A 13,067-nucleotide genomic window follows, 5' to 3' on the forward strand; every position below is an offset into this window, starting at 1 on the left:
TATAGGGAAATAAACAGAGCGGTGTAAGAGTGATGGGAAGGCAGGCTCCTTGGAGAAAGTGGCTTCCTGAAGAATGCGAGAGAAGGAGCCCTGCAAAGAGCCAGGAAAGACCGAGCCGGGCAGGAGAAAGAGCGAGTGCAAAGGTACTGAGACTGAATGTTCAGATGTCAAATGGGAGGCCGGTTCTGACCATTCTACCCCCAAATGCCTCTCCAGTCTGTCCTTCTCCAGCTTCCCCACCTGGTCCCAGCCTCTCCATCTTTCAGCTGGATCCCTGTCCCAGCTTCTTTCTTGCCTGATCCCGCTGCCTCCAGCCTTTCCCTCCAGTCCCTCCTCTGCAGGGCAGCCAGAGTGATCCTAAAACGGCATGAACCTGATCCATCTCTCTTCCCTGCTCAGAACCTGCCCCACCACCTTCTGGATAAAAACCAGCTCTTTGGACTGATTATCTGCAGCCTCCTTCCCCAGAGCTATGGTCTCATCCCATCTCCTGGTAGCTTTCTGGTTCTCTTCATTTTCACCTCAATCCCTGAAGGTCCCAGGTTGTCTCATCCACTAAGGCTCCCAGTGTGCCACCCTTTCTATCTAGAATGCCTATAGCCTCTTCTCACCTGCTCAACTTCTCATCCTTCAAATCTCAGTTGAAGCAGTTCCTCCTCTAAGAAGCTTGTCTTATTTCCTCTTTCACCCACTCCTCCTTAGTAGTTTCAAGGCACCACATGAATACATGTCAGCCCCCATCTCCAACCTCCCTCACCATCAATCCCACGTCTTTGTTGTCATGTCTTATAGTCCTGTAAATCTGTGACCTCCTTAAAGGAAAGGATTCTTACTTATCTTTCTATCTCCAAGACCCAGCATAAGCCCCAGCTACTGACTGGTACATGCCCAGTGAATATTGTTTGCAGTTTGTGAGCTGTAAATTGTCTATTTTCTTTTTTACTTTTTATTTTTATTTTTTTGCTTTTTATTGAGATACATATTTGCATAGCATAAAAATCCACTCTTTTTTGGCATGCAGTTGATTTTGACAATCAAGATATGGGACAGTCCCATCACCCCCCAAAAAATACATCCTGCTGCCATTCTGAGGCCAACCCTTCCTTAACTCCAGCCACTGGCAACTAGTGGTCTGCTTTCCATCCCCACAGTTTTGCCTTTCCCAGAATGTCATATGGGAGGAATACATACTTGTCTAAGTCTAACTTCTTTCACTTAGCATAATGCACTTGAGAGTCATTCTTGTCATTATTGGTATCACTAGTTTGTTCATTTTTTATTGCTGAGTAGTATTCCATTGTAGGGCTGTACAGTAGTTTATTCATTCACACTAGCTGGAGAGCATTTGGGTTGTTTCCAGTTTTTGACAGATAGGAATGCATCCATTATTAATGTTCACGTACAGGTTTTTGTGAGAACGTGACTTTTCATGTCTTTTGGGAGTAGAACTGCTAATTCTTAAATTTATAAGAAACTGCCAAGCTGTTATCCAGAGTGTCTGTACCATACTGTATCCCCACCACCATGTACAAGTGTTCCAGTTCCTCCACATTCTCACTGGCACTGTTTATTGGAAAGAAAAATTCAATAGCCTTTGCACATTTTTGGAAAATCAGTTAATATGTGCAGGTCTCTTTCTGGATTCCAAAGTGCATTCCATGGATGTGGGGTGTCTCTTCTTTCACCACTTCCACACTGTCTTAATCACTGTAGCTTCATCATAAGCCTAGAGGTCAGGTAGCAGAGAACTACAAGATTGTTCTTCCTTTTAAAAATTTCCTGGAGATTCTAGTTTTTTACCTTTCCATATAACTTTTAGGATCAGCTTGTCTACATCTACCAAAAAAAATCCTGCAGAGATCTTGATTTGGATGGCACTGAATCAATAGTCAGTTTGGAGGGAACTGAGATCTTAACAATATTGACTCTTCCCATCCATGAACATAGTACACATCTCAATTTGTTTAGGTCTGCTTTGATTTCTTTCATCAATGTTTTGTCCTTTAGAGATGAACACAGAGATTACGCACATATTTTGCTTTATGTATACCTAAGTATTTCCATGTTGGCACTGTTGTAGGTGGTATTATCTTTTTACTTGGCATTGTCCTTTAAATGTCAGGATCCAGTTGTTCGATGTTACTATACAAAAGTACAACTGATTTTTGTATGTTTATTGATCATGTATCCTCATTGATCATTGGTCCCTTTTTCTGGTTCTTTGTATGTTGGGAAATTCCATACTGTATCCTGCACATTGTGAATGTTGTATTTATAGACCCTAGATCCTATTATTATCCTTTATAGGATGTTGATTTTTGTTGTTATCATTTTAAGAGGCAGTCAAATAATTTAGTTTCAGACTCAGCTATGTCTCACCTTCCATTTGTGGTGGTTCTAATCTCAGCACAAATCTACAAGAGAAAAAAGAAATAAAAGGCAAATTTACTCCCATGCAGCTTCTCCAAATTTTCACTCACCTGCACCATTTGCCTGCTTTTGTTGAATTTTTAGAGTCATTAGGTAGTTGTGTTTTGTATTTTTGTCAGAGTTTTTATGTCATCGGTAGGACCTGTAGTGGACTTAGTCTATCTTGGCCAGAATTTAAAACTCCTCCACAGTTTGTTTTGATTTGCTGGAATTTTTAAAAGCTAAGAGAAATGAAGTCTCAAAACACCATGATGACAGTGTTAGTAGGAGAAAAGCTCAAAGCCAAGAGGCAAGAGCAAATACCTTTCCCACGTTTCGAGCCCTGTTTAGACAGACGTCAGGGCACTCCTTCTGAATTGTGGTATCCAGGCCAATAGGATTATTTCTGGTTTGGGGATGAAAAGATTAAAGAAAAGCTTGTGATTTGCCTATATGGTCTGGGATGTAATCCCCTGACCTTTTCCTGCTCAATACTGTAGGTCATTGACCACTGCAAACTACATTTCCCAAGATTCCTTGAAAATTAGCTTTGAATCGGAGTCAGCCAGTGGGAGGAGGAGAGTATTTCTCCCACTCTCTCTGCTTTGCGCAGCACCCCAGCAGCAGATGTGTCTCTTCTGATTCTTCCGATACCCTCTCCCGCAAGGTCTCTGCTGGCCTGCCCTGGTCCTTGGCTTGATACCACCACCTCCTCTCCCCGTCCTTGTCCTCTGCAGGTGGTAGTGGTCCTTCACGTCCCAGTTGCCCTTTCAACTCTTGCAACATTTGTATAATCAGTTTCTTTGATTAAACTCCAGCTACTAAAATATGGGCACAAGCCTTGTTTATCTGGACTCAGACTGATACAGTCCATGTGGGAAGGCAGAACCGAAGCTCTAGCTCATCTAGTCTCCTGAGTCAAATGTCAGTGTCTTCCCATGACCCTTCTCTGGCAGAAAGGGAGCATCAGGGGAAACAGACTACCTTTTGGCCAGCCAAGAGGACGAGGCACTGATCTAAGTTGCACATTATTTTACAGGAATGTAAAAAAAAAATTGCTTCATATATATGGCCAATTTTTTAGAAATGTCATCTGATGTTCAGCAGCATCTTCCTTTTGTATTAATACAATACGTTGTCATGTAGGACTCAGAATCTTCCTTGCCTATATCCCTACTCCTCCCATGTGTTCTTTTGGGACAGGTAAAGGTAAGTCACGGAAACTGAAGTGACTTTAGGGAGACCCAGCCGAGCAGCAGATGAGAACTGAAAAAGAACCAGGGCTGAGACTGGGGCAGGATTCCAGCTGAAGTGGTCGGTAGTGCCAAAGAGAAGATGGGATGGCATCTCTCCAGGAGCAAACCAGGGGTCATGGGATCCAGTGATGTCTGGGAGGGATCAGAGGTTTGGCAACTTCCCCGGGCCCTAACGTTGGTAAGTGGCAGTGAGGGGAGGAGAAGGGGGGTGACGAATCAGGCTGGAGTTGGGGCCAACACCTGACCCAGCCACGGGCCCCATCTGCCAGTCCAGGGCATCAGGAACAGCATTTGCTGCTGTATATCCTGCTATGGGCTTTACGAGACAGAAATAAAAGCACAGCCGGCATCTGTCACAAAAGACCTTTAATGGTCTCCTATGTATGGTTCTTTTGTTCATTTGTCCTGTTAGAATTGAATAAACGGTAATAAGTTATCTGACATAATAAGGAATGCCACAGGTACAAGAGATAAACCTGGCAGGTGGCCCAGGAATAAGGGTGTCACCAAAGTATCGCTTAACAGAAGAGCCACAGACCTGGAGACCAGTTTCAGCCACCTGTCACTCCCCGCACCCAGGATCCACACCCAGTGCCAGGCTAAGCGCCAGCTCCCACTGAAAAGGCAGAGGCAGCCACCTGCCGCAGCATCAGACGTGAACACTGAGCAGAGATGCCCCAGGAAGTGCATCCTTCACTCACCCCCCGAGTGCCCTGTGGCTCTGCAGTGCAGGCCATGACCGCACCCAGAGCCTGTGAGCCCCACTTCCCATCTACCTCTCCTATGACCCTTGTCGTAATTCCTGTCGGATGGGCAGAGCCTGGCACTACCCCCATCTTGCACAAGGGGAAACAGGTCCGATTCCCCGGGGTGCACTGGGACTGAACATAAGACAGCACCGGGACGCCTCCTCCCAAGCCACGTGGGCTGCTGTGCCCTGAGTCTAGCATTTTCACCTGGAATGCCCTGGGTGGGGGCTGAGCAGGATTCTATGCCAAGGGCTGGTCCAGGTCTCCCCAAAGGGCCCACCTCTCAGTCCTGGTGAGGGACCTGGCCCGAGAGCCAGCCAGGAGGAAGAGCAGTCAGAGGACTACAGACAGACACTAGCCTCTCCTGGGGACCTGCCTGTTGCCCACACACTCGGTTGATCAGGAATGTAGAAACGGAACCCTATTAGAATTGCTGGACAGAAAGGTGCTGCTTATGGGGTCTCTGGAGGAATCCTGCCGTCCTAAGAGGGACTTTTGTTGTAAAGTCCTCCCTCGGCATTTCTTTTATGAAACCTGGACTTTCCCCCAGCTGCATGGACCTCGAGAGGAACCTAACTCTAGTTTCTCTTCCCATCACACGGCTCCTGTCATCTCATAGGCCTGGGCCAGGGAAGTGGGGTGTCCCGCCAGGGCACAGACACAGGTCCTAGGGTGGGGGTCAGGCCTCTTGGCTTCCTCCACAGTCCCCCATGCTGCCTGGGCCAATTTCAGGGCCAAGACCCCTCCTCGCAGCACCGGGGCCCCTGCCCAAATCAACCCCAGGCCAGAGTTTCGGGGAGATGGGTTACAAAACCATCAAATGCGTGTGTATGTGTTTGTGTGTGTGTGTGTGTAAGCAAATGCTTGTGTCTGGGTCTGAGACCCAAGTTCCAAAACAAAGATACTTTGTATTGGAATGCGACAGCCATTCCCACGTACAAAGCAAGAATAGAACCTGTGCTTGCTGGTCTGAGATCAAACCTCAGAATGGTGGTTTGACATTTGTCTTCAAAAGAAAGTTTCAAGGTGAAACCTCTACAGGCAAGACAGATAAAAGCGGAGTTGTTCCAGTGGAAACGGGAATGGGGGAGGCCTGGAGACCTAGCCTTTGCCCCCACCCCCATCTTCCCACATAGCGGCCCCTGACAAAGCTCTGTGGAACACCAGGGGTTCTGCAGCACCTGGTTTGAAAACCAGTGTGTCAGGGTCTAGGGATCATGGGTCCCGGGGACCTGTGCTTTGACTTCCCTTTTGAAGAGTTGGGAGAAAGCGGGGGAGATGCTCCCCCTTGAACGGGCCTCCCTTTGATGCCGCTGTGCTGTGAGCCTGCAGGGGAGCAGTAGAGGTGGGACCCTGCCCCACAGCTAGAACATCTCAGTCCTGGAGGAAGGACAGAAGTGATGGAGCTGCCTGGGCCAGGACAGCAGAATACCAGGCCCACGGCAGGCTTAGGCATGAGGGTGGAGGGAGTCGGTTTTGGTCCTTGTTGACTTTAAAAACATCAGACTAGTCCTGTGTGTGTGAGACTCTGAGAGTTCGTGCGTTGCGCCTGGACGGGTGGAGAACAGGCAGCCCTCAGTGGCAAGCAGGAGGGAAGCTGCCTTTGGGGATCGCTGATGCCACTGGGGACAGGTCACCTGGGGCTCAGCTCTCAGAGGAAGAGGCTGGGTTTCCCCTGGGCCCAAAGCTCTCCCAAGTGTCACCAAGAAGTGACTGGCAGCTCTGGTTGAAGGGGCTTCGACTTTGAAGGGACAGGCAGGCCATTTCTGTTCCACCTCACCCTTGGGGTTCTCCAATGGGGACGTGGGGGGTTCGGTCCCCCTGGGCGAGCACCGGAGGCTCTTTCTAACCTGGGATCAGAGCCTCGGCTTCCTGGCCTCTGATGCAAAGATATACCCCACCACTGGCACTATTCCTCCTTGTCCCTCTGTCTTGGTAGCTGGGGCCACTGCCTGGTGGCACGGGGTTCCTGACTAATATCAGAATTTCCCTTTCAGCTGGGACACCAAAGCCACACTGGCCACCGCTCATCCTGACTGACCTCTGCCTAAGTGAGAAGGGAGGAAGGGACAAGGCCAGATGCGAGGAGGACTCAGCCCACAGCGGACTTCCTGTGTGACCCTGGGCTACATGCCCACGGTGGCAGGGCCATGACCTGTGCAGCCGTTTGCAGCTTCCAGGCTGACATTCTCATCTCCACGGACTTTCACTCTCTTTGGTCCTCACGGCTTCCTTAAGTCGGGCAGGAAAGCGATTACTGTCCCATTTCACAGTTAGAGAAACTGAGCCCCCAAGGTTGAATGAGTTGCTCAAGGTCACTCAGCTGGGTGGTGGCAGCCAGGACGGAGCGGACGTGGGCTTCCAGGGACGTGTGCTCTTCACTGTACCTTGTGGGGCCAGCATGTCCACAACTCCCCCAGCTGAACCAAGACCCCAGGCGAGCTCACCCTCACCGGTTTGGTCTCTGAGGCCGAGGAGGCCCGTGGAGTCCAGCCAAAGCATTCAGTCCTTATCTTCATGGAAACCGAACTCTTCTCTTGGTTGGAAGGCTGAGGAAGTCCAGCTGGCCCTCGGCCTGTAGACTTTTACCCCAGGCCACGCTCCTTATTCCCGCCCCGACTGCTATCCACATGCCACCCATGGGGCCCACTACAAAGTCCCAGTGTGGAGCTGTGTGGTCAGCACAGGCCCCAAATGTGTGGACAGAGAAGCCAGAACTGTGCCGGTGCCTGGGGCCCAGTGGGGGGCAGGGGGGCGACCCCAGTTTCACTCCAAGGACTCACACGGGGAGGCTGACCCCGGGAGGAGAGGGCCACTGCAGGGCAGGACTCAGACGTGCTTGGGGGCCCCAGGGACAGCAGGGTCTTGAGCCAACCCGAAGCTTGGAAAGATGAGCTGGCCTTTTCTCGCAGGAAGACGCCTGAGTGTCCCAACAGGCTGTAGCACATGGCTGAGCTGGAGGGCACCCGTCCCAGGGGCAAGGGGGGCTGAACTCCAGCCTGTGACCACTTGAAGGGGCTATGCATTCCAAGGTGGGTTGAATCCACCTGGAAGGGGCACCGTTTCTAATTCACACCAAGGCGCGACATGGACCAGCAAGCAACCGTGGAGCCCTGAATGCAGTGGCTCCCCCGCCCCCCGCCTTCAAACCATTATTTTCTCTGTAACTTTCCCTTGTTCATGAGCTTCCTGACAACAGGGGCTGCGACTGACCCAACTCTATGTCTCCAGGGCTCAGCACCAAGCAGAGATGTCATCAACCAAGGATGGTCAAGCCAGATTCAAATGAACTTGACCACTGCCCTTCTGCAGTCCTAGACTCAAAGAGTAAATAAAACGCTCAATGGAGTTCCCATTGTGGTGCAGCGGAAATGAATCCGACTAGGAACCATGAGGTTGCAGGTTCGATCCCTGGCCTCGCTCAGTGGGTTGAGGATCCGGTGTTGCCGTGAGCTGTGGTATAGGTTCCAGACATGGCTTGGATCCTGCGTTGCTGTGGCTGTGGCGTAGGCCAGCAGCTATAGCTCTGATTAGACCCCTAGCCTGGGAACCTCCATATGCTGCGGGTGCGGCCCCAAAAAGAAAAAAGAAAAAAATGCTCACTGGGCCCGTGGTGCATCTTGCAGCTGGAGAAATTTCAGCTCAGCGCTGGGATAAACCCAAAATGGTGAGTGTGATTTTCGAGGTGGAAGGAGGGCTAGAAACCAGCCTGACAAAGCTTTTGGGTGACTGGGTTAGTGATGAGGGAAGAGGTCCATCTGTAGTCACCCCAAATCCTAATGGGTCTTATACCAGCCCCCAAGGTTCCAGAAGATAACCTTGGAGAACATATGCTGGCCATGTGTTATTCCCACACTTCATCAACTCTGCAGCTGCCAGGGGCGGGGGGGCAAATGGCCCCGCAAGCTCTGGGAGGGGCTGGATTCAGCAGGGACCCCAAAACTGGCCGGAGGATTGCGACTGCCCCGAGCTGACTTGGTTCTGACCTGGGGTAGGTGTCCCTAGGGTTGAGGGTTGATGAGATCCCTGAAGGCAAGGGCTAGGGCACTGTGCCAGGCATGTGAACTGGGTAATTTCACCATGGAAAATGGTCGCACAGTCCACCCCAGGAGGGGCTGGACCGAGAAGGGTCGAAATTCCAATTATACAGTAAAATTTTGCTGTCTCCCTTTTCACAAGTATGGGACAGGGACTGAACAGAGCAAGAGAGCCCCTTGCTAATCAATATATCTGCTTGGGTATAAGGTCAACTTCAGGCCATCCAAAGGGAGTGGGAAGTACTGGGGGGCCCATCACAAGCCCCCCTACCCCACCCCTGCAACGCCTCAGCAAAGACAAGCTCTGTCCTTCTGTAACACCCGGCCCCCAGGGCCAAGCAGCTCATGCTAGCTACAGGGAAGCCCCCCACCCTGTGGCGGGGGCGGGACTCGAGAGGGGCCCTTCTCAGGCCTGGAGCAGGCGGAGGTGGGGGCGCTAGGCCCTCTCCACGGCCCTGCACCTCTGGGGCCAATGAATCCTCGCCGGTGGTAGACAGGACAGAGTCAAGGGCTCTGACTCCACCCACCAGACCAGAAGCTCCAAGGTTCACAAATTCTTGGAGGCAGAGCTGAGGAGGATCCTCTGTGATCACCTGGTCAAACCCCTTGGTTTTCAAGGGGAAGAACTGAGGCCCAGAGAGGGAAAGAAACTTGCCCAAGGTCACACAGTAAATGAGAATCAAAGGCCAGACAAGAGCAGATACCTTTGAACACTTTCTGCCTCATCAACTGCCCGCCCTGTCGCCCTGGAAATGCCCCATGTCCCAAGAGTACTGGGTACCCATAACACTGGGAACGACTTAGGGGTCATCAACTCCCTAGGGAAACAAAGGAGTCCTTCCTCTTAGAAAAAAATTCCTACGTGTTCTCGCATCCCAGTACGAACCAGGCCCCATCCTGCTTCGCTTCCAACATTAGTCAGGGAGCATAACACGGCTGTTGACCCCCCACTTCCTCTTAGGTGAGGGCCTCTCGATGGCTCCTGCCACCTTCTAGGGAAGGACCCCCTTTGACTGTGGGCACAGCAGTCTCTGGCGCCCTCTCCCAGCCGACAGGGCCCGCCCGCCCAGCCCTTGAGAACTGCAAGGGCAGGAGCACACCCGTGGCCCCGGCCCCTCTGGCCCTCCAGCCTTGCTTCCCCAGGGAACGCGGACCCCGCCTAAGGCCACGAAGGAAGGGAGTCAGGCAGGCTGTCACCCCCCCGGCCTGGCCCCCCATCCCTCAGAGCCGCCCTTCGGACGCTCGATGCCTTCTGAAGACCCCCGCCTCCGCCCCTTCTCTGTGCACATTTATAAACGGGGCAAACACATTAGATGCGACGCAGCGAGGGGATGGCATCCTGATGATACTGACAGGGGCTGGTTCATTCGACCTGCCTTAGACTAGGCAACTGCTGGTAAGAGAGTCAGTCCAACTGCTTTGCTCCGTTCCTGGGGTCTACAAACCTTCACCAATGTCACTGTCAGTCACAGATGGACGGGGGCAGGGACAGGAAAAGTAGGGACAGGTGTTTGCCAAGAGAACCGCGGGGAGGATCTCTCCGGAGGTCTGGCCCTCGAAGCCAGAGGAGGTGCCTTCACCGCGGTCATGTTTTAGCTGCCAGAACTGCGTGAATCACCGGGAACAGTGGACGGCCTCCCACGAGTCTTCAGCCCCCGTCCCACCCCTCCGAGCCCTCGGGCCCCTCCCTCCCCTTTTTGCTCCCCAGCCCGAGTCAAATTCCAAGGCCAGAGCCCTGTTGGCCTTTCTGGGGATCAACAGGAAAAGGGGGCAGGGGTGGAGAGGTGACCGCAGCGAGAGGGGTGAGGGTGGTTCATGTGGCCCTGTTGGCAAGGTGACGTGGGCTAGTCCTGAGGCCAGAGGTTCACCACTGGGACCTGGAAGACCACTGGGGGCCCCTGGTAGTAACTGGAAGAACAAAAGGGAGGGGGGACCAGGACAGGAAGAAGACGAGCAAGCATCCTAGTGCGTGACAGTGGACCTGGAGCCGCCCGGAGGGAGGGCCGGCCAGCCCCAGTCTATCTGTCGTTGAGCCTCGGAGAGCCGGTGCCCTCCTCCTCCTCCTCCTTGTCTTCCTTCATGCCCTTCAGTCTCTGGCGGGCAAAGTCCTCAAACACAATGTCGTCATCACTGGTGGGAAAGACAAGGAAAATGGGCATGTTTGCATGGCGGGGAGAATGGGCTTCTCCAGAGTGGTCAGAGGACCGGTGCCACCAGGTGGGCCTCGAGGCTGGCCTCAGACAGGGAGGCCGGCCAGGGTGGCATGCTGGATGCCCGTCAGTGACAGGGGAGCCAGCCAGCTGTGGAAATACCAGCAGGAGGCACGAATTTGCCTAAGGGTTTGCTGGAAATTGACCCTGGTACACTAAAATTTTGCTGTCTCCCTTTTCACAAGTATGGACAGGCATCCTTGAAGCACTGGGGTCAGAGGACACATCAAATGCAGGGTCGGGGGACAGTGTGGCTGGGCCAGGGCCAGAGGAGGCACTTATTCCCTCATGAACGGCCAGATCACTAGTAGTTTCACAGCATATTCTGAATCCCCCAAAAACAGGTCCAAGAAACTGCCCCCCCCCCAAAGAACTCCCCTCGGGAAGCATTCTTGTTTTCTGCGCAGGAACAAGTGGGCTTGACTTGGAAGAGGAAACTACGAAGGCTCACTGTCTCCAGGGACGTGCCAGCTCACATTCTACCCTGAGGGATCCTGGATGAGACGGGATCTGGGGGAGGGGGATGGCAAGTCCAAATAGGGAGGAACGGGAAAGGTGGGTGGGAAGGGGGTGCCTGAGTGCGGCTTCAGGGCCAAGGACTGCTTCTAAGAACCAGGAATTTCCTTCTTCCATAAAGCATGTCTGCACAGGCCCAACCAAGGCCCCTGCCCACAGACTTCGGCCCGCCGCATGGGGTCTCCTCATAGGACCTAAAACTCCCCATCCCAAATATCTCCTGGGGGACAAAGGATGCAGAGATTTGGAGCTGGAGCCAGAAAGCTGCTTGGCCCTGGCGGTGGTTCGTGATGTCCGCCCAGGTCCTCCCCATCAGGCCACTGTCCGGTGACACACGACAGCCTTTGACCACAGAGAAATCCACATCGATCCTCCGGAGTCAGAAGCAACAAGAGCCCCAGAACCTTCCCCACCCCACAGCCTCAGTCCACTGGCTGGGTGCAGGCGAGGCAGGACAGAGCCCAGCCCAGGGCCACAAACCAGCCCTGTGACAGCCGAGCAGGCGCTGTGGACGGATGGGTGGACGGACGGACTGACGGACGTGCAAGGACGAGGGAGGAAGACAGACCCCAGCAAGGCAGGAGGAAGAGGAACAGGCACCGAGGGTCCTTCAAGTCACATGCAGGCAAGCGGGTTGCTGAAGAGGCGAGCAGAGGCAGCTCTCAGCAGATGAGGTTAGACCAGCTGCTCCTCGGGGTTAATTAGCATAAATGCAAATGACCTTGTAGCCCCACCCACCCCCCAAGGCCCACCCACCCCCTTGTCTGCAGGCAAGGTTGGCTTACTTGGTGTCAAGTTCTATGAGATTGGTATCTACTGGCGCCTCGTTCTCTGGAACTAAACATAGGGCAGGCAGGCGCCCACAGGTTAGTGGGGAGTGGGCGAGGGGCAGAGAGCACAAGTCCCCACCCTGGGACAACTAACTAAGCCAAGGTGGGAAGGGAAAAGGAAGAAGGGGAGTGGAGAAGAGGGGCTGGCCCCTGGTCTCAGAACCAACCCATGGCATCTTAAATGCAGGGAGGGGGGTCCCGGGATGGCCAGAGAGGCTCGCAGCAACCCCAGGGCGGCAGAAAAGTCTCTGCACCCTGCTCCTTTTGGCCTGTCTCCAACATGCTTGGATTTATTTGTTGCATGAAAACTGTCACTGACTCTAACACAACCATTTATTCACATCTTCACATCTCTGAACCTCGGGAGATATATATATATATATATATATATACACACACACATAATGTTTTTTTTTTAATAAAGCATAGGGCTGCACTTGTGGCCTATGGAGGGCCCCAGGCTAGGGGTCGAATTGGAGCTATAGCTGCTGGCCTACACCACAGCCACAGCAACGCCAGATCCAAGCCGTGTCTACGACCTACACCATGGCAATGCCGGATCCTTAAGCCACTGAGCGAGGCCAGGGATCGAACCCGAATCCTCATGGATCCTAGTCTGGGTTCATTACCCGCTGAGCCACGACAGCAACTCTATGGGGGTATATTTTACAATCAACGGCATTTCATGGTTTAATTGTGAGACCATTTTTCTTTCTTTATGACACATGTCATACTGTCTCCTTCAACTGAAATAGTCATAGGCTTAATGAACTATGACCAATGTGGTATCACTTGGAAAAATGACGGGCATGGTGTCCAGGGACTGTGGAGTCCATGCAGCCCCTTCCACTACGCCTGGATGTGAGACGAGGGAGGGCTCCAAGCACGGCCAGTGCCCCTCGCACCACCACCCTCGGCCCACGGCGAGTGGAGCCAGACCTCTCTGTCTCCTGAGAGTAGGAGTATGAGCCTCACAAAGCATCCTGAAGTGGGGATCCTGGAGTGGGGAAGTGGGGTGACCCTGGGCTGAAGGCTGACCCGGAGGGAGGCGGGTGATGGG

At 52.8% G+C, this 13,067-nt stretch overlaps 1 protein-coding gene across 9 annotated transcripts in view; it reads right to left on the bottom strand.

Annotated features, from left to right (window-relative positions):
• ARRB1 (arrestin beta 1) overlaps window positions 4,015–13,067 on the bottom strand; it is an 80,503-nt gene continuing 71,450 nt past the window's right edge. For 8 of the 9 annotated variants that reach the window (XM_021062515.1, XM_003357198.4, XM_021062516.1 and 5 more), the window contains 2 exons: window positions 11,963–12,014; window positions 4,015–10,581 (listed from right to left, as the gene is read on the bottom strand). In XM_021062515.1, the coding sequence (XP_020918174.1) occupies window positions 10,470–10,581; window positions 11,963–12,014 (164 nt within the window). In that variant the 3' untranslated portion in view covers window positions 4,015–10,469. The remainder of the gene's footprint in view (window positions 10,582–11,962; window positions 12,015–13,067) is intronic. The other variant, XM_003129664.4, reaches the window with a different exon arrangement.

Source organism: Sus scrofa, chromosome 9 (assembly GCF_000003025.6).
Source record: "Sus scrofa isolate TJ Tabasco breed Duroc chromosome 9, Sscrofa11.1, whole genome shotgun sequence".
NCBI classification, from domain to species: Eukaryota; Metazoa; Chordata; class Mammalia; order Artiodactyla; family Suidae; genus Sus; species Sus scrofa.